This window comes from Coenobita brevimanus, chromosome 39, assembly GCF_032717465.1.
Source record: "Coenobita brevimanus isolate Jiangsu-jjx chromosome 39, ASM3271746v2, whole genome shotgun sequence".
NCBI lineage: Eukaryota > Metazoa > Arthropoda > Malacostraca > Decapoda > Coenobitidae > Coenobita > Coenobita brevimanus.
In genome coordinates, this window is record NC_136992.1 from 13,484,832 (window position 1) to 13,505,834 (window position 21,003).

General features: G+C 43.3%; 1 protein-coding gene across 1 annotated transcript in view; it reads right to left on the reverse strand.

Moving 5' to 3' along the window:
- Positions 1–21,003, reverse strand: part of Sf3b3 (splicing factor 3b subunit 3) — a 262,909-nt gene that overhangs the window by 143,612 nt on the left and 98,294 nt on the right. The window contains exons 8-12 of the mRNA XM_080270145.1: positions 19,519–19,662; positions 17,775–17,940; positions 6,529–6,684; positions 1,653–1,804; positions 399–554 (exon numbers count right to left, since the gene is read on the reverse strand). Coding sequence (XP_080126271.1) covers positions 399–554; positions 1,653–1,804; positions 6,529–6,684; positions 17,775–17,940; positions 19,519–19,662 — 774 coding nt within the window. The remainder of the gene's footprint in view (positions 1–398; positions 555–1,652; positions 1,805–6,528; positions 6,685–17,774; positions 17,941–19,518; positions 19,663–21,003) is intronic.

The window sequence follows — 21,003 nt, forward strand, 5'->3', positions numbered from 1 at the left end:
ACCAACCCCCTCCCAGCACAAATGTCCACTGATGCACTGCCATTCTCATCTATCTCAGCAGGCACACCCCACTCACCAAGTAAGATACTGTACACAAAATGAGAAAGCAGTGTGCAGTAGCGGCAAAACCTTCCACTCAACTAAAATGGTCTGAGAAGAACTAACGTGGTACCAGGTGGGATTCATGAGTTCTGCAGATAACACTCAATTTCCAGAAGTACAATGGCCCAGTTGAGCTATTCCTTCCTCCTCAATTCCACGAACAGATCATGTAAATAATTGGAAACACATGAGGGCAGCCTATGATTTTATGCAGATAATGTACCATACTGTGCACCACCCATTGCATGAACTCAATGAAAAAACCCTACCATACAAAAAAGATTCTGTCAACTTACTGGATCCATCTCAAAGTATACAATCTCTCCGCCAGTGAGTGCAATGACCACCTGACGTTGATTGAGAGCACAGCGCACAATGGTCTTCTTGCCCGGTGCCTTCCATTCATTCACACGACGATCAGCACGAATGTGGCGGATACCATCTGGATATACCTGTGTATGAATAACACTGTTAAATACATGAGATGATAATTAGCATACAACATTAATTGCACTCCAATTATATATTTTCTTATTTTATTCTTGTTGCAACCAGATAATTTTATTCAGCTTAAGACAGCATGGGTGAAGTAAAGGGGTTGATGAAGGATATCTATAATCCCTCTAGTGCAAGAAGCATCTCCTATGCTGAACATGATCATCTGGAGACAGCAAGAATCTAGAATATATGTCACCAAATTCTGAGGGTGAGTACTGATACAGATGGTAAGGTAATAATTAACTACTGTACTGTACTGTACTGAATATATAAATATTTATTTGGAAAATATGTAAATAAACAAATAAGTAAATAAACAAATAAATCAATCATCACCATCACCATCACCCCAATTCATACTTACATGTACAATAACAAGATGGAAGTATAACTGTGAGAAAACTATCATCTACATAAACTTCCCACTATTATGATATGGAAAAAAATATTTCATCTTTCTCACATGCTTTTCTATGCATTTTTCATCCAACCATTTTGATCCTAAGCTAATCCAGTAGCTTTATCAGCTTCCAAACCTCTTACCATACACACACATTTACAACAGCTATCTACATTATTCCTGGACTAACATGCCACTTCACACTTTCAACTTCACTCATATGCACAATTTATACACATCTGATGATGAAGGGTGCCTACATACGGTGGCACTGGGAACCCTGGGAGGAGCAGCTGCAACATCTACCTGGAACCCAAACCTCTCCATATTTCCCTGCACCACATCTTGGGATGAGGTGGGGTGTTGTCTACCAAAACAGGGTGCCAAATCCCATCCCTACACTGAGTGCATGCACCTCATCTTGGGAAAGACCCTGGTGAGGCGTTGTATACTACAACAGGGGGCCAAATCCATACACAGAAAGTCTATTTTTCTGTACCTGTAGAACGGCCACACAGAAACAGTTGGTTACTCGTGATCAATGGGTCTGCTCAGCCAGAAAAATTGGAGTTAGCTTACAAACCAATAACAACAACACATTAGGCTTACCTACCCTACCTCAACACACTTTCTGGAATGAATCCCAACTGACCTGGACAAGGGCGTCATCACCAAGCTGGGAGCAAGCCAGGGTTGGTGTGGTGCCCAGGAAGCCTGAATCTGTCACTTCCTCTACAGTCTCACCGATGCTCAGTACCAGCGTGGCGTTAACGAAGGACACGATGATGTAAGAGTCGTACAGGTCTGGTGTCAAAGACACATTTTATCAGTACACACGAACTTAAGAATCATACAGGTCTCATGTCACAAACATGTAACTGAGTATCAGTACAGAAACTTACAAATCATACAGGTCTGGTGGTGCAAACACTTAACTGTATATCCATACTTTATAAGAACTTACAAATCTTACAGGTCTGGTGACACAAACATACTAAATCAGTTCATTTGTTTGTCTGTTTATAAAGGCTCCAACATGCTTGCATGCATTGGCCTTCGTCACTTAACCCTTAGCCGGCGGCAGCAGATGCTAAGAAGCACCTGAAAAAAAATTTGTCCCTGACCACAGAATTGGAGCATAAATATAGTTACACAGTATTATGTATGGTTTTAACATGATCTATATATGAACTCTACCGCATGTAATGTTTTAACACAATCTATATATACAGACTTTACACAATGTGGAACAGGTGCTATATTTCATTAACAGCAAAAAGGGTGTTGCAAGCATCTAGTCGGTGGAGTGGTATGAGTAGATTGTAGGCTACTTTAGTATGCCTTGTAAAATGGCCAAACCTAAAATGGTATACATCTCCCCAACATTAGTTTTCTAGATCTGATCTCTACTCTTTCTACACCTTTTCCCCTTTCTTCTCTTTTCTTCAAAGAGCTTGGCAGCATATCTGTTTGTTTCTCTCACTATATGTTCAATTTTATCCCTGTCTATAAAGGAAATAAAAATCTCCAGTGGGCCCAGAGGATTCTGCAAAGCTACTCTGACTCCTCTGTCTCCAGTAAATGGCAAATAATTCTCTACTAACTGGAGAATGACTCAACCACCCAACTGGAGCAGTCATCACTGCCATCAACTTTTGCACTTAACAGATTATCATCTGGCTCCTCTGCAATCTCAAGTTGTGATTCATCACACCTATCAATGCCATCACATCACTAACATAGAATCACTACTAATATCATCAATGAAATTGTCATCCAAATCCTGATCTAGAATAAGCTTTATCTCATCATCACTAATGTTCTTCCTTGTGTGGGACAAGATTGTCTACAATATCCAAATATCCAAAGGAAACTACAAATTGAGGTCTACCGGAAAAACCAAGGAGTGCTGTCCTCTCTACGAGCCAGGAACAGACTGACTGAGTCACTGAGGGAGCAACCTTATATAAGCTACCTGCAACCCATATGTTGCTAGTTAGGGGATATCTGAGGCTCTAGGGCAGTTACACATTGCCAACTATATATAGTCTCTGCTAGGATTTACAGGGGACAATTTGGGGAAAACGTCCATATACAGCCACCCCACAATTTTTCAGTAGGGTTTGCACAGTCTACACAGATATACCCTGGTTTAACTATGTAATTGGTTAAGTAAAAACCCATCACTAGGAGGGGTATTGTATCTCGGGGTAATTTTAACATGTAAAGTATGGGTATGTGTTTTTGAACCTTGGGTTTCCCCCCAACCAAACCCTAAACCCACCCAAATGAGTCCAAAAACAAGTTTCTAGTTCACCTAAACCCTCAAATAGCTTTAAAACAAGCTAAACTAAGCCTAAAAGCAGTTTTAATTCACCTAAACCCAAAAATAAAATTTGAAAATCGTCAAATAAAAGTCTGAAAAAAATCAGACTTAGTAAACTGTATCTCAAAATGACAATGTTCACCCCACCTATGACTTAAACACATTAATATAGGCTCAAAAAAAGTTTATAAATCAACCTAACACAAAATTTAAATCTAAAATATTATCAAAATTGGTAAAAAAAAATATATATATATATAAACACATCACTATACAAGGGTTTGCCCATCGTTAGGTGGTATTTCTACCCCCATCACCAAGCCGGGGTATCACATACATCTAGGGGTATCGTATATTGGGGTATACCTGTATATAGTTCCGCTGCCGGCTAAGGGATAATGGTGGCTCATCACACTGCTTGATCTCTAGCAGCATCTCTAGTTAGTTCCTTATCCTTGAGGTCACACTCTATGACCTTGTCCCAAGTCTTCTCTGGCCTGACTCTTGCAACTCTACCTTCAACATTCGCAATTCTCATCCTCAGCACCCAGGTGTCATCCTTCATCCTCTTCACACACCCAAACCATTTCAATCTACCCATTCTTGTCACAATACTATGACATTCAAGTTCCATCCTTCTTAATTCTTTATTAAGATTTCTAACCCCCCAGGCCTGTCATTAAAGGTCACACTAAACATCCATCTAATCAATATCAGCTCCTACTTTACTGCCTAAGTCTCACTATCATACAGCATTACATTCCTAACACATGCTACATACAAGGATCCCTTGTATATCTGTATAAAGACTTATGGATCACAGAGGTCTGGTGGTGCAAGCACATTATAAAAGTACAGGAACTTAAAAATTACACCAGTATGGTAGTTCAAACACTATTACAGCATATCACTACAGGAACTTCAATGTAAGGAGGAAACTCTCAGCTGGATTAAATCTGATGTTACCTAGCATGCCAGATTATTTTATCCAGCTGATAAAATAATCACCTCGATAAAACTATCCAGCTGATAACAGTACCTACCAATATCAATTCTCTCTGGTTCCCAAAATAATTCATCTGAATAAAATCATCTGGTATTAACTGGAACAAAATACTGCATTAGAGTTGTCCTGATCATGAGCAGGCTAAAAACAGCATCATAAAAACCTGTACAATACTGTACACTGATGTCATTTTAAAGTTAAATCCTACTGCCTCAAAATAGTTTTACTTGTATTCAACTCTGCAAAGCCTTCTTGTTCTAAAGAGGCTGATGAAGGCTATATCTAGCTCCTTCCATCTATAAAGTCAATCTTAACCCCTAAAGTACTAAGCTCGTTGATCGAGCTTTTTGCACAATTTCTTAAAAGGACGAGCAATGCCGATCATGCAACATCCACAAAAAACTGGTAGCAGCTGGCTCCACCCCAGCTGTGATGTAGATGGCTTCTAACCAATCAGAAGTAAGTGCTGGACACACTGTAGGGGGGAGCCAGGCCCGTACCAAGGCGGTGGAGGGTGTACCCCCCACCTCCCTCTCGCCATGTCCCTCTACCCCATTACCTTGTTACTACCCTACCTCCCACCATTCTTACCATCACCACCACCCCTCCCACACCTTCCTCATGCATCTGCCCCCCTCCCATGTGGATCCTCCCCATGTCCCCCTCCTCCAGTCATCTGGGGGGAGGGTACTTCCCCCCTAGTCCCTGTACTCCACTGGGGCCCTTCCTTGTGTTTGGTGGTGGTCTCTTCCCATCCCTCCACCCCTATACACCCCCTCCTGGCCTTACCACTTTCCCCCACCATCCCCCAACCCCACCCCCTAGAACGTAGTATCTTTACCTCCCCGGCCTCGAATATTTTGCGTATTTTTTACACTTTATGGCGTGTGTTTTTTAATCATTACCTGTAATTTATTTGTGTCTTTGCACAGATATGCACACCACAATTTTTTAGCTGTCTTTATTCGAAATCCACTTGAAAAAGAAACCTTATTTTCCCTAGCTAGATTTGACAGCTTGGAGGAGAGGGGAGGGAGGAGGGAAAATGGGAGGGGAGGGGAGGGAAGGGGAGGAGAGAAGAGGGGAGGGAAGGGAAGGGGAGGGAAGGGACTGGAGGTACAGGGAGGGGAGAGGAGGGAAGGATAATTTTTACTATTTATCATAGTTTTATTGGGGTAGTTCATGACCATTTTCCCTACCTAGATTTGACAGCTCGGCAGGGAGGGGAAAGGGGGAGGGGAGGGGAGGTTAGGTGAAAGGAGGGGAGGGAAGGGAAGGGAAGGGAAGGGGAGGGGAGGGAGGAGATTGGAGGTATGGGGAGAGGAGAGGAGGGGAGAATAATTTTTACTATTTATCATGTTTATTGGGGGGATTTGTCACCATTTTTTTTTCTAAGCACATTACAATGGTTTACAACATCTATACACACCAAAAACTTTATTTTGGTGATTTTTGTACGTATTTTTGTGATGAAAACAGGTCCAAGTGGCGTATTTTCTTTCTCACCGGGGCCGTTTTGATTAATTATTATCAACTTTGACAGGCCATAGCTCGGTAACTATTGGGTCTAGGACGGTGGGGTTTGCGTTTTCAGGCGTGTAAATTCAAGCTTTATAAATCGAGTATAAAACTTTTGACTTTTGAGAAAGTAAAAAAATAGGCCGGTTTTTGCGTCCTGAGGGGGGTAGTCGAGGCGGGAGAATTGCATACCTTTGGGGTTAACCTAAATAACAGTGTCAGATGATGGCAAGAACAAAATAAAAATTATATCCCCAGGGTCAATGGGTTAAGTACTTAATGTGATGGTTACCTTCACTCCACTTTCAAACAGTTCATACAATGACGGCTTTGTCTACTTCCTTCAGAAGTTATTCCAAAACTAAATAAAACTATCAACAAATGGCAATAACACAATGAAAAAATGTCCCTGGGCTAAACAGATTAATCAGTACAGTGGGTCCTCGTTTTACAGTAACTCGTTATTTTAAACGACCTTAACATTTTAGCACAATTTTTCGTTTTTTTTTTTTTTTTATACCATCGCTATGATGCCAAATTTCTCAATATACAATCATTTTTCTCATCTATAAAATCACCTCAATGCTAAAATCAGAATATGATCACTCATCATACGATCGATTATCAACAATGTGTCCCAGCTATAATACAAGGATGCACTGTTAATATAGTTGTTACCTTCACTCCTCTTCCTGACAGTCCATACAGCCGTGGGGTTACCGGGCAGCTCGGACACAGCCATCTCGCTCACCTCTAGGCCGTGACGAAGCACTCGCAGTGACGACCGTGGACCACGACCACAGGCGGTATATAGCTGGGGTGTGTCCTCATTCGCTGAAATATAAGGCAGTCTTTGAAGAGTTGCTGTTATCCTGAAATGTGAATCAGAGGGACTGTATGTTTAAGGTGCTCTTCACAGTCCACTATCCTCCTTTCGGGGATAGGGAAGTAGTCATGGGACATCCGTATGACCAGCTAGTTGAACCACCCAGTTTTATCAGTGCCACCACGAGGTGTCCCACTGCAATACAGTGGAAGGAGTATATCCACAAATATAAATTGTTGTTGATGTTGTTGTTTATTGTTGCTGTTGTGGCCCCCAGCTCAGCTGAACATGAACTATGTGGACTGCGTGAAACCAGCCACTTCAGTCACACATTCCCAAAGATCTTTTGTTGAGGTTATATTGAAGGACTTTGTGTTGTAAGAGTGATGTGTGTACAGCGAGCACAGTGTGTTATGACATGAAGGCTGCAATACAGTGGGAGTGGTGCATTGTTTGTTTTTATGTTTTGTGTTGGTACTAAAGCAAAGAAGGGAAATGATCATAGTGTGGTAAGGCCAGGTACACTCATGTCTCACTAGGAAGAGCACTTTCTGTAGGGCAAATTCCAACGGAAGTATAAGAAAGATATTGTTTGGCTGTAAGTTTTGAAGTAACTTCCTAACAGTATATAGAATACCTAAAACGAGTGTTGGGTGGGCGAGGTGGGATGTTGTTAAGACATTGTGTAGTACTGAGTTGTTGTTGTTGTTTCCTAATGTGGTGGAGGGTAATGCAACATAAAATTAAATGAGTGTCAAGGATCCTGTGCTGAAGAGAACTACGTACTTTCCACGTCATGTAGTATTTGACTGGATGTACTCTTGCTATCTCTGCCAACAAAGTTCGAGATGATTATGTAGTTAACCGGGTCTGTCTGTCTGTCTGCTTATGTATGTGATACCTCAGTGAGTTGCTTGTGGATTTCAATGATTTTTGGATAGGTGAGCAGTGGATCAAGGAAGAGCTGATTAGATCTTCAGATGGATTCAGATCTCAGAGCCTGAAATCATAAATTTTATTAGCACTGGCAGATGTATGAGCTGTCTGAAATTACATAACAGGGCAAACTAAGACCGTAGAATTAATTGGCTATGTGGGACTGTAAAAGTTTTTGTCTGAAAGTTAAGATAAATTACAGTAGTAAATCATTAATTTTATTGGTGTTGGCAGATGTATGCACTCTACCAGTGCTTTCTACCTTCTTGCTTCTTAACCCGAGACGTCCCGTCGACTTTTGGATACGTTGCAACATTTTGCATTTGCCAGTCCCAACGATGTATTGGTATGTTGCGCAATTGCAAGGTTCATAATTTGCACAATTTTCAATTTTCGCGTGTGATTTTTCGTATATATACACAGGACACCTTCCTCTATGGTGGCGACCATCATCCACTCCCTTGATGTAGTGCTGCCTACTTCTTCCTTCACCTTTATCACTCTTTTTCTGTGCCTGCCCTCCTCTCTTCCTTTCTCCCATCTTTCCTGTCACTTCTTATTGCTTTTCTTTCCTTTACAGGTGGCTTTACATTGAGTGACAAGCCAAATGGTTTCCTGTAAGCCAATAAACCATTTACAACGCTGGGTGGTAACCATATAACCAAACCATACGTGCTCCCTACGTGTCAACAAGTGGGTTGGTGGAGGGTTAGTGCCCCTCCCTGTAAAACAAATACCTCAAAGTCAAATGGCCACCCCTTACGGGATTATGGCGTCTGGCAACAGATAGACAGACCTTCCTCTATTCCTCTACAAGATGCTAAGCAGGGACAATGCCTTACATTGCATAAACCTCCCCCCCCCCCCCCGCACGCCATTGTCTCGGCAATTCACCTGTTACCAGTGACCTGGCCAATAAAGACATTCAGGGTCAGAGTGATTCCCCAATCGATGACAATGTGGAGGACAAAGTTTACATAGCATTAGAGGAGGAAACAGTCAGAAATGATGATCATGTAATGTGGCAAAAAAAGGTCAGGTATGGTGATTAGTTAGTGAGTGGAACAATGCTTATAATGCCTATATTACTGTTTGAAAACCAATATACTCTTGTACTACATATAAATTCGTACCAAGTAAATAAATAAATACCGTTTATGAGTGGTGTGAAATAGTTACCCTCCCATAGAACTCGTTTTCTTTGGTGCCAGCCTGTTAGAAAACCCAGTAAGGTAAGGAGGTACTGCTACCTGGATCGAGTATTTTAAACCTCAGGTGAGCGATTTCTCTATGAAATTTCGATGTTCTCACCAAAAGCAGAGGTTTTAGCCAAAAAAAACATTTTTCGAAAATACCTCGGGATTGGGGGGTGTCTGAGGTGCAAAATAGCTCGGGACGTGACGGGTTAAGGCAAGTCATCTAAATAAGCAGTCTTTGTCCATCCATCCATTATCCAATCCTTTTTTGCCCCTTCAGGAGTGTAGGGGTTTGGAGCCAAGTTACTCAGTTCTGACATTTAAGGCATGGGTAACAAGATTCACTAGCCCCTGAGTGGCATTAAGTGAGCAACAAAGTCCAACGATCTATTGCATAAGTAATCCCTCCAATATCCGACGTAATAGAGCCATAGGCAGGCCCGGATAGTGGTCCTGTCCGGATATTGGGCCCCAGCTTATGGACTTGTACTTATGGACCCTAACTCAGAGAAACACCTATACAACTCCCTCTCAACATGTATAGCACCTACTTAAGACCCAAATCACACCAATAAGGCACATAAAAGACTGAAATAAATGCAAAAGAAGCATAAAATGAGGTTTTTGAGGTAGGTTCATACAATATTCAACATTCTGGGTACTTACAAGTCCCTGGCTCCTGCACTGGTACTTATAGACCCTAACCTAGCCTAACTCAGAAAAACACCTTCCTACTGAACATGCATAGCTCCTAACACCCTATTCACACCAATAAAAGACATTAAAGAGGGGTGAAATGAGGTGTTTGAGGTAAGTATAGTATGGAAAAAAGTACAGTATGAAACATTCTGCCTACTTACAGCATGTCCATGGCCATCTCGATGAATAACCGCCTCCTCTCGGACTCTGACAGTAAGAAGGATTTCCTGAAGCACTTGCAGTACACTGTTCATGAAATCTTGCACTGAACTTAGTCAATCGCACTCAGAAGTCCGTTCTCTTCACAGTGCGCACTCTTGTCTAACTTATGCTCCATTGTAACTTACTAAGTGTTGCACTCTGCACTTTAACTTTTTCCACTCTTCTAACCATTTTCTAAAGCAAAAACAAACAAGTCTATTTACGTTAAATTTTGATCAAAAATTGTCTTCTCACTTACAACTGTAAATCCTTAACACAACACACTTTTTTTCAATGCACAACACTGTAAATTCCCCTGTGTTCTAATGGAGAAGTTCTTGCTGTTTAATCACTGTCAGAGTCCGAGAGTATCACTGGCAGGTGACCTAGGGGTGCGTCGCTGGGTCGTGGTGATGGTGTACCCACTGCAGACGACTCTGAAGATAGATGCAAACTCACGTCGAGCGGTGACTCCACCGTGGCTGATGTGCTGGGCTGTGGCTCGGAGCATGAGGGCCTGTCTTGGGGAGGCAATGGAGTGGAGCCAGGGATGGCACAGCGGGGATCACGGGCCTGAAAAAACTGTCAATCGTTGATTGACGCAAGGAACGACGATTCTGACGATTGATGATGCGCTACCTGAAAGCACGCACTTCCTCCACAAGTCCCAAGGGCCCCATCTCCCTGTCGCAGTCCGGGTATTCCAGGTAGTCGAGAACGAACTCTAGGTGTTCCCGGAGTGCGCCCAGCTTGGGGATGGCTGAAGTAGTGTCATGCTGAGAGGAGTCCGCACCATCGTCGAAGGCCTCGTCGGAATCTTCAAGCTGGGTACTGACACCTGCAACTGAAGATGTGATCTCGATATCAGACAATGTCTGATACCCAGGATCCCCCTCGTCGTCATCCAACAACTCACGCACATCGTCCACACCAACATCGTCGCCATGCGTACATAGCCGTGCATGGAAATCATCCACATCAAAACCTAGAAAATCGTAATCTACATCCGTTCCGAGAAGCAGACGAGACCAACCATTTTCTAGAGTCTTGACAGGGACTTCCTTCCATGCACTGGCCCACTTGTAGATTGCAGACTTGATGTTGTAGCGGCGAAGGTTTTCCAAAGTCCGCTGGCCTCGCGTGTCCTGTCCCTCCCTGCGCTCGTCCTCGTCCTCGAGAACAACCATCACCTCGTCCAGGAACTTCCTTCGGTATAGGCGCTTTGTTGCCACGATTACTCCTTGGTCCATTGGTTAGATGAGAGCAGTTGTATTAGGTGGCAGAAACATGCACCTAATCTGGCCATTCTCAGCCACCTAGTCCTTGTCACACGGGTGGGCAGGTGCATTGTCGAGGAGAAGGAGGGTCTTTACCTGGTTGCGCGGGATTCCCAGTGTCTTCATCTGATAATGTATGACCTCCTTGACGAAGTGGTGGTGGAACCAGTCTTTGAAGATCTGGGCTGTAAACCATGCCTTCAAAGAATGGTACCAGACGACAAGAAGGACATCCATCACACCACGAAGACGCCGAGGTTGCTTTGCACGGCCAACAATAACGGGCTTAAGCCGGTGCATGCCATTAGCATTGGCACAACACAAAGCAGATATCCGTTGCTTGGAGAGCTTGCAGCCAGGTACACGCTTCTCCGTCTCCTCGGCCAGAGTGTTCATTGGCAAAGAGCGACAGAATAAACCAGTTTCGTCAGCATTGTAGACTTGACCGAGAGTGAGACCCTCCCTGTCAATCAAGCCCTTCACCTTGTGCCGAAACTCGTCAACTCCATCCTCGTTAGCGTCCAAAGCTTCCCCATGAGCTTTACGGTTGGTAAGGCCATGCCGTAACTTGAACGCAAAGAGCCAACCCTCGGATGCCTTGAAGTCTAGGGCGTCGTGAAGCCTCGCGAACTTCTCAGCAGTAGCCTTCAGCTCCGTACCACATACCATCACATCAGCAGCACGTTGCTGTCGATACCAAATCAACGTGGAGCAGTCGACTTCAGAAAACTTGGGAGTAAACATCACCTTCCTCTCCACGTTGTGTTTGCTTCTCGACGAGAAGTCAGCCGTGTACAGTATGAGTTTGTCTCGGGATCCCTTGATATCGAACAAAGTAGATCGGGCCAGGTTGAACTCGCGGAGGATGCGGGAAGAAGACCACCCCGCATCTACTTTCTCCAATATCTACCGTTTCTTCTCCAGAGTCAAAACCACTCTCTTCCTCTTCTCAGGTGGCGGGGCCATCATCACACACACGAAGGAGAGGCACGAGAGCAGCAGGAGTGCCTGCAGCAGGTAAGGCACCACCACAAAAGCGAGCACGTGGGCAGCCATGACGACGAGCGTGCACTCGCAACAAGAGACAGGCAGAAAGTGGGGAGGATGCAGCGGCGCTCTATCAGACGTCGGAGGAATGACGTGCCACAACAAAGCTGTCCTGCGCCGCGCGCACCAAGTTCAAATTATGGGCAGGACCCCCCCCCCCCTTTTTTTTTTTTTTTTTGAATATTGGATCCCGGAACGATTATGTCCGGTTAAAGGGGATGTTCGGATGCTGGGCGTTCGGATAGTAGAGGGATTACTGTACACTCATATTGGCTCAATCCAATTGCAGCACTTCTATATAATAAAAATAAATAATAATAATCTGGTTTTACGCCAGGTATCCCAGATGGGCTAAGGCGTTGCCCCTGGGTAGAGGACTTTTGAACTGGTGCATGTAGCGTTTTATGATCGGATGCCCTTCCTGATGTCTACCAATGACCCCTGGGTGGATTCAACCCTCCGACCCTTCGGTCAGAGCGGAGCGCTCTATCCCACTGAGCCAAGGCTGCTACATCTATCTATCTATTGCCAGATGCCTCAATCCTGTTTGGGGTGGCCACAAACAAATCGCCTCCACGTCACCCTGTCCCCCACCATTTCACTGCCCTGCTCCCAACTCACACCCCACTCTCTCATATACCTCTCCACCCCATCCTTCCATCTCATCCTTGGCCTCCCCCTCCCTCTCCCCCCCCTACACCTCACTCACATACATTCTCTTCGTCAGTCTTTCACCCTCCATCCTCTCCACATAGCCAAACCACCTCCGTGTATTCCTTCTAAAGCTTCCTATCACATCCATATCCACATCACATGGCTCCTTTATATCCTCATTTGTCAGCCTGTCTCTCCATGTGACTCCACAGGCTCCTCAACTCATTTCCACTGCTCTCACTCTTGACTTGTGCCCTTCCAACATCCAAGTTTCACTTCCAAACGTTAGTGTTGGTATCACAATACTGTCATGTAGTAACTTTTTCACTTCCATGCTCACTTCCCTGTTTCTTATCACTGCTTTCAAGGAACCAGCAACCTTTCTTCCCTGCTGTACCCTTTCAAGCACTTCACCCTCCAAACCTCCATCCTCACTCATCACACTACCCAAGTACTTAAACGTACTCACATTTTCCAATTCCTCACCATCCAACCTCACTGTACATTCACTGACTTCACCTCTCTCAAAGACCATCACTTTACTCTTCCCTACATTCACCTTTAGATTCCATTTCTTATACACTCTCCCAAACTCATTCACCAAGCCTTGCAGCTCCCCTTCATCTTCACTCAACAACACAGTATCATCTGCAAACAACAGTACAGGGAGTTTCCAAACACTATCCTTTCTCACCAAGGCCACTCCAACATCCACTACCCTACCTTATACCTCTTTTATTACCCCATCCATGTACACACTGAACAACCATGGAGACATGACACATCCCTGTTTCAACCCAACCTTCAAAGAGAAAAATTCACTCAGTTCACAATCCACACGCACTGCTGCCTTAGCACCATCATACATACTCTTCACAGCATTCAACAACTTCCCATCTACTCCATATATTCTTAATACTTTCCATAATCCTTGTCTATCCACTCTCTGTCATATGCTTTCTCCAAATCCATGAAGGCCGCATAAAACTTCTCTCCCTGCTCTAGAAACTTTTCCACTAAAGATCTAAGAATGAATATCTGATCTACACAATCTCTTCCCTTCCTAAAGCCTCCCTGTTCTTCTCCAACTAATTCCTCTGTTATTTCCCTAATTCTGTCAATAAGTATCCAACCATACACTTTTCCTATTATACTGTACTAAGAAGACAAATGCCCCTATGATTACCACACACTTCTTTTTCCCCTTTTCCTTTATACAAGGGAATAATTATACCTGAATTCCAATTGTCCGGAACTCTACCTTCCTCCCAGGCCAATCTGCACATCTTCCACATCCATTCTACTACTATCTCTCCCCCATGCTTCAACATTTCACCACACACTCCATCAATTCCTAGGGCTTTCCCCAATTTAACTTTCTTCATTGCTTCCACATCTTCTATCCTACTGATTTCTTCCTGTCTTCTCACCTCCCTCCTTCTCCCAGCCATTCTCCAGCCATTTATACTCGCATCACTTCCATCCTCTATGTTCAACAATTCCTTAAAGTGTTCTCTCCATCTGCTCACTTTTTCTCCCTTCATCCTATTAAAACCACCAGCCATCACATGAGTACTACTCAATGTAGTACTGGTAAATGCTTTTTAGTTTTTAAGAATTCCATGAGTGTGGCTGCTCTGTGTGTGTGTATGTGTGTGGGAAGAGGAGAGAATAATTATAAAGAATTAACCAACAACCATACATGTCAAACATCACACTATTATGGTAGTACAAAAAGGTGAAGAATGCTGTGAAGCAGCTGAAAAATGGGAAAGCAGCTGGGGTTGATGAGGTGAATGCAGAGATGATTAAGTGTAGTGCAGACAGCAGAATGAAGTGTTTGTTGGAGATATGTAAGAAGGCATGGATGAATGAAACTGCACCATTTGAGTGGAAAAAGGCAGTGATTGTACCATCCATCCATCCATCATCCAATCCTATGTTGCCCCATGAGGAGCGTAGGAGCCCAGGGCTAGGGAAGTTGGTCCTGACATTTAAGATGAGAGTGACCAGCTTTACTCATCCCTGAGTGGCATTAAGTGAGCAATAAACCCCAACCACCCCTTCGACATAAACATACCCAGGCTCAATCTCATTAGGGCACCTTAATTACCCACTAAACCACCAGGCACCATAATTTAGTTATATGGACCAGGCACCATAATTTGGTTATATGATTACCACCCAGTGTGGTAAATAGTTTCCTGGTGTACAAGAAACCATTTAGCTTGTCACTCAGTGTAGAGTCACCCATAGGCAGAAGAAAGAGGAGTGAAGGAAAGACAGTAGAGGGAGTGTAAAGTCACCCGTAGGCAAAAGGAAGAAGAAAATGAAGGAAAGTAAGACAGAAGAGGAAGGAAGGAAAAGGGTAGACACCTAAAGCTGCACTATATCGAGTAAGTGGATAGTAAGTGCCCTCAACTACCACTTACCCCTGTACAAAAATAAAGGGGAGTAAAGTGAGTGCAAGAATTATTGTGGAATAAGTATATTGAGTGTTGTAGGGAAGGTATGTGCTAGAATTATTGTGGAATAAGTCTACTGAGTGTTGTAGGGAAGGTATATGGAAGAATTATTATACAGAAGGTGGGGATGCCCACCATTCATTAAATCAATGTAGTGCTGCTGTCAGTGTCTACCCTTTCCTCTCTTCCTTCCTTCCTCCTCTGTCTCTTTCCTTCATTCTTTCCTCTTCCTTCTGCCTATGGATGACTTTACACTCCCTCTTCTCTCTTTCTTTCCTTCAATTCTTTCCTATTTCTTCTGCCCAAGGGTGACTTTACACTCCCTCTTCAGTCTTTCTTTCCTTCATTCTTTTCTCCTCCTTCTGCCTATGGGTAACTCTACACTGAGCGACATACCAAATGGTTTCCTGTACGACCAGGAAACGATTTACTACTTTGGGTGGTAACCATACAACCAAATTATAGCACCTGGTGGCTTAGTAGGTAATTAAGGCACTCCAATCAGACTGAGCTTGTGTAGGTTTAAATCCAAGGAATGGTTGGGATTTATTGCTCATGTAATGCCACTCAGGGATGAGAGGCCGGTCACTCTCATCTTTTATGTCAGGACCAACTTGCCTAGCCCCAGGCTCCTACAGTCCTCATGGGGCAACATACGTAGGATTAGATGATGGATGGATGGATGAAGTAAGAGAGATATCAGAAGTCCTAGTGAGTGATGAACAGGGTGACTTTAAGAGCGGCAGAATCAAATGTTTGCAGTAAAACAGATAGTGGAGATGGCGTGTGAGAAAGACCATACGGTGTTTATGGCATTCATGGATCTGAAAAATGCATAAGACAAAATAGACAGAGGAGCATTGTGGAAGCTTTAGCACATTTACGGTGTAGATGGTAAGCTGCTAGATGCTGTCAAGAGTTTTTATGACGGTAGTGAGGCATGTGTATGGGTAAATCGGCATCTAAGTGACTGGTTCACGATCAATGTGGGTGTGCAACAAGGTTGTGTGCTGTCCCCATGGTTGTTCAATATATACCAGTATATGGATGGGGTGATGACAGAAGTAAAAGCATGATTAATGAAGAGAGGGATGGAGTTGGTAATGAATGGTGATGGATGGAATATCTCAAATTTGTTGTATGCTGATGATGCAGTGCTACTTGCAAACACCGGACAAGAGCTTTGTACACTAGTGCAGAGTTTTGTAGATGTCTGTGAGTGTCATGCCTTGGGAGTAAATGCAGAAAAGACTAAAGTGATGGTTACCAAGAGAGAAGGTGACTCCCAGTGTGATGTTACAGTGAATGGAGAGAGACTAGAATTGGTGAGAGAGTTCAAATACTTGGGCACAGTGATAGAAAAGAGAGGAAAATGTGCAAAAGAAGTGGAAAGTAGAGTGACACAAGGAAGGAAAGTAGCTGGTGCTATGAAGGCCTTGATAAAAAACAGAGGCTTAAGTGTTGCAGCTATGCAAGGCTTACATGAAGGAGTGATAGTGCCAACTATAACAGAAGGCTGTGAGACTATGGTGTGGCATGAAAATAAAAAGTCAAGAGTAAGTGCAGTGGAGATGGGACTAGAGAGGAATGTATATGGAGTGGAGAGTGGACAGGATATGGAATAATGTGATTTGTGAAAGATGCAAAGTGAGGAAGTCTGTGGACACCAGAATCGAAGAGAGTGTACTGAGATGGTTTGGTCATGTGGAGAAAATAAATGACAATAGAATGGTGAAAAAGGTATATCTGGTTGAATTTGAAGATGCAGGAAGGCGAGGTGGACCAAGAAGAAGGTGGAGGGATATGGTGGATAAATGAGGAAGAGAGGTATGGAAGTTGGTGAGGCTAAGGGACTGACAAAGAGACAGAGCTGGCTGGATAACTTTTGTGCGGAGTAGTGCACAACCAGGGATTTGGCACCCCTTTTAATGTGACAGCGTTTGGATTGACTTATAGGATAAGTATATGTGAAGCTACAGAACGTGGTGAATTTTTTTTTGGCCTATCAGATGGAGCCAGGATTTCGTGGGCTTGAATGATGAGTGAATGGAAGCATGGCCCATTGAATTAGGCAAAACTTAGGCTGTCTGGATGTAGATACTCCTCACCCTGCCCTAGTGTGGGAAAGGAGGTCTGGATGATGATGATGATGACAATGATTAATAATTACAGTACAGTGGAGTCTCTTTATCCAAAAATCTTTTAACCGCCTTTAACCGTAAGTTTTACTAAAACATTCTCATTTCGATTAACCAAAAAAATATGAAATCTATCCAAAAATTCAAACACGGCAGGCTTGTTTAACGCCACTAGCGGTAGTTTACGGCAATATACCTCCCACCCAACGTTATAAAAGTGCAGTTACATATGTAGTTACTACAGTGTTTTAAGTGTTTTGCTGATGGTTGAGTCGCTTTTGGGGTGCTGGTGGTGGTGGTGGGCTAGACATCACCAGAAATGGGTGATAGGTGAGTACAATATTGTTCCCTTGTATCCTACATATTATTACAGTATCTTTTATCCAAAAAAATTAATTAAACGAAACTTCGAAAGTCCCATGATTTTCGGATAAAAGAGACTCCACTGTACTTCATTACTGGTGAGAGTGGTTCCAATGACATACCCAAATCAGCAATCTGGCAGGCCATGATGGGAGACAGCGAGTCTAACTCGTCCACCAACACCAGGTTCTGCAAGTGGCGTGGGGCATAGAAGAAGGTATCACCCTCCTCCAGTGGCATTGCTGAGCTGAATTCTGGCTCATCATCATCGTCACCAAGATGTGCAATCTGTCAATCAGGTTATGATTATATTAATGCAAAATAATAATCAAATGCCATCGTCCCACTAATTCAATAATTTTACCATTACTGTATTTGTGAAAAAAGTGTTTTGTATTAAAAGTTTCCATCAACCGTCTTTCCCAGTTTACCAGCAGACCACACTATGAATCATCTTCTCTCTTAACAATCACATTACTCATCCCTATTATTAAATTCAAACTCTGCCACTCATCAATATTAAAAAACTCTAAACCATTCTGCAATGATATCATTCACTGTCAGAATACGGCACAGAATTACTTGTGCATAACAGGTTTAGCCAATTAATTCTAGTGTGTTAAACCTAATGCTGTCCACAGATCTATCTATCTATCTATAGCCCGACGCCCTAATTCCGCAAAGGGTGGCCGCAGACAAAACGCCTCCAAGTCACTTTGTCACCCACCATTTGACTCCCCTCCCCCCAACTCACCCCCCCCTCCCTCATATACCTCTCAACTCCATCCCTCCACCTCATCCTCGGTCTACCCCTCCCTCTCCCTCCCTCCACCCCACCCACATACACCCTCTTAGTCAGTCTTTCATTCTCCATCCTCTCCACATGTCCAAACCACCTCAGTGTATTTCTCCTAATCTTTTCAACCACATCCACATCTACCCCACAACGTTCCTTCACTTCTTCATTCGTCAACCTGTCCCTCCACGTCACTCCACATGCTCCTCTCAAGTAACTCATTTCCACTGCTCTCACTCTTGACTTGTTCCCCTCTTGCAAGGTCCATGCCTCACTTCCATACGTCAGGGTAGGGATCACAATACCATCATGCAGTGACTTCTTAACTTCCATACTCACCTCCCTATTTCTCATCACTGCTTTCAGTGTGCCAACAACCTTCCTTCCCTGCTGTACCCTTTCACGCACTTCATCCCCCAAAGTTCCATCCTTACTCATCACACTACCCAAGTACTTGAATGCACTCACATTCTCCATATCCTCACCATCCAACCTCACTGCACACTCTGTGACTTCATTCCTCTCAAACACCATAACTTTACTTTTGTTTACATTAACTTTCAGCTTCCTCCTCCTACACACTGTCCCAAATTCATTCACCAAACCTTGCAACTCCCAATCATCTTCACTCAACAATACCGTATCATCAGCAAACAGCAACACCGGAAGCTTCCAAATCTCACCCTCATTCATTAGGGCCACCCCCACATCCACTGCCCTACCTTGTACCTCCTTTACAACCCCATCCATATATATATTAAACAGCCATGGAGACATTACACACCCCTGTTTCAGTCCCACATTGAGATCAAAGAACTCACTCAGCTCACCATCCACTCGCACCGTAGCCCTAGCTCCCTCGTACATACTCTTCACAGCACTCAACAATTTCCCCTCCACTCCATATATTCTTAATACCTTCCACATACCTTTCCTATCTATTCTGTCCACAGATGATGCTCTTTAATTCAATGCATTAGGGAGGAAAATAATGGCAATGTCTTAAGCTAAAAGTATACACAGTGAAGTAGTGGGCAAACTTTTATCTCTGCCTGCACATTTGCACTAACCTGATAGAGGTAGTGGTTGCCAAATTCTGAGGCCACAAAGAGGAATCCAGTCTTGAGAACACACATGGCGGTGGCAGGAGGGGCAGTGTCAAAGTACTTCAGCTTGATCTCTGTCACCACATCCTCATCAGTTTCCAGCGTGATCTGTCCAAAACACCATCAACACTCACAATAACTTAAGCCATTTTCTTCTCATAAACCCTTTCAATCTGAAGGAGTACCCCTGTATTATATTCTTGGTACACCAGATAATTTTGTTTAACTTAGAACAGACCTGTACAAAAACACTAAGTGCAGAGGAGGGACCCATTTTACTCAATGTTTCACTACACAAGCTTCTTCATATAACTCCTGAAGAAGCCTGCTTGATGAAACGTTGAATAAAACGAGTCCCTTCCTTCACTTGGTGTCTTCCTACATACTGTCACAGCCAATGCTGAGTACACTATCATTAAAACAGGCCTCTGGTACTGTCAGCATTAGTGAAGGCTACATCTAACACCACCAATCTGAAAAGTCTATCCTAAGCTGAATAAAACTGTCAGGAAGCAGAAAAATAAACAAATGCCATCACAGTGAAGGGGTGTAGTCCACCATATATTACATATGAATTGCCAGTTCTCTCCAACATTCACTACTGAATACGCCTGAAATCAAATGACAATTGTTTTAAACACACTTGTTTCTAATTTGTCAAAGATTTCTAACCCCTTTCAGCTCAATTGATGGTTAAGTGTTCAGTAGTCAAATTAAGACAGTCAATCTGGGTAGCAGCCAGGGAAGCTCATTCCTACATCATAACTAAGACTCATCATTTATAGGGTCACAAGTATTCAAGTTCTGGAAGTGGTCCATTTCAATCACACAAAAACTAAACAACTACAGTAACCAACAACTCATTCCTACTTCATTACTTAAGGCTCATTAATTTTCATGTTACCTCAACTTAGTACACCATTAAAGATGTGAAAGTGACCCCACTCCCAACAGGTTAACCCCTAAAGTACACAATTTGCTCAGCAGATCTGTCCCTCCAGCTGCAAAACAGGGTCGATTTTTCGACTTTCACCAAGGTAAAAATTTTTCTTCCACATTTCAAGAGACTGAATTTACACACCTGAAAATGTATGTTTCAGCCAGACTGACGAAATAATTATCACACAATCGCCCGTCAAAGATGCAAAAAAGTAACCAATCCCCCATGGTCGAAAAAAGAAAATGTACAGAAAATGCATCATCATCATCATCCGGACCTCTTTTCCCACTCAAGGGCAGGGTGAGGAGTAGCAATGTCCAGACAGCCCAAAATTGCCCAATCCAATGGGCCACGCTTCCATTCACTCATCATTCAAGCCCCCGGAATCCTGGCTCTATCGAATATGCCAAAAACATTCACCACGTTCTGTAGCTTTACATATCATATCCGACAGAGTCAATCCAGACGCTGCCACATTAAAAAGGGGTGCCAAAAATCCCTGATCATGC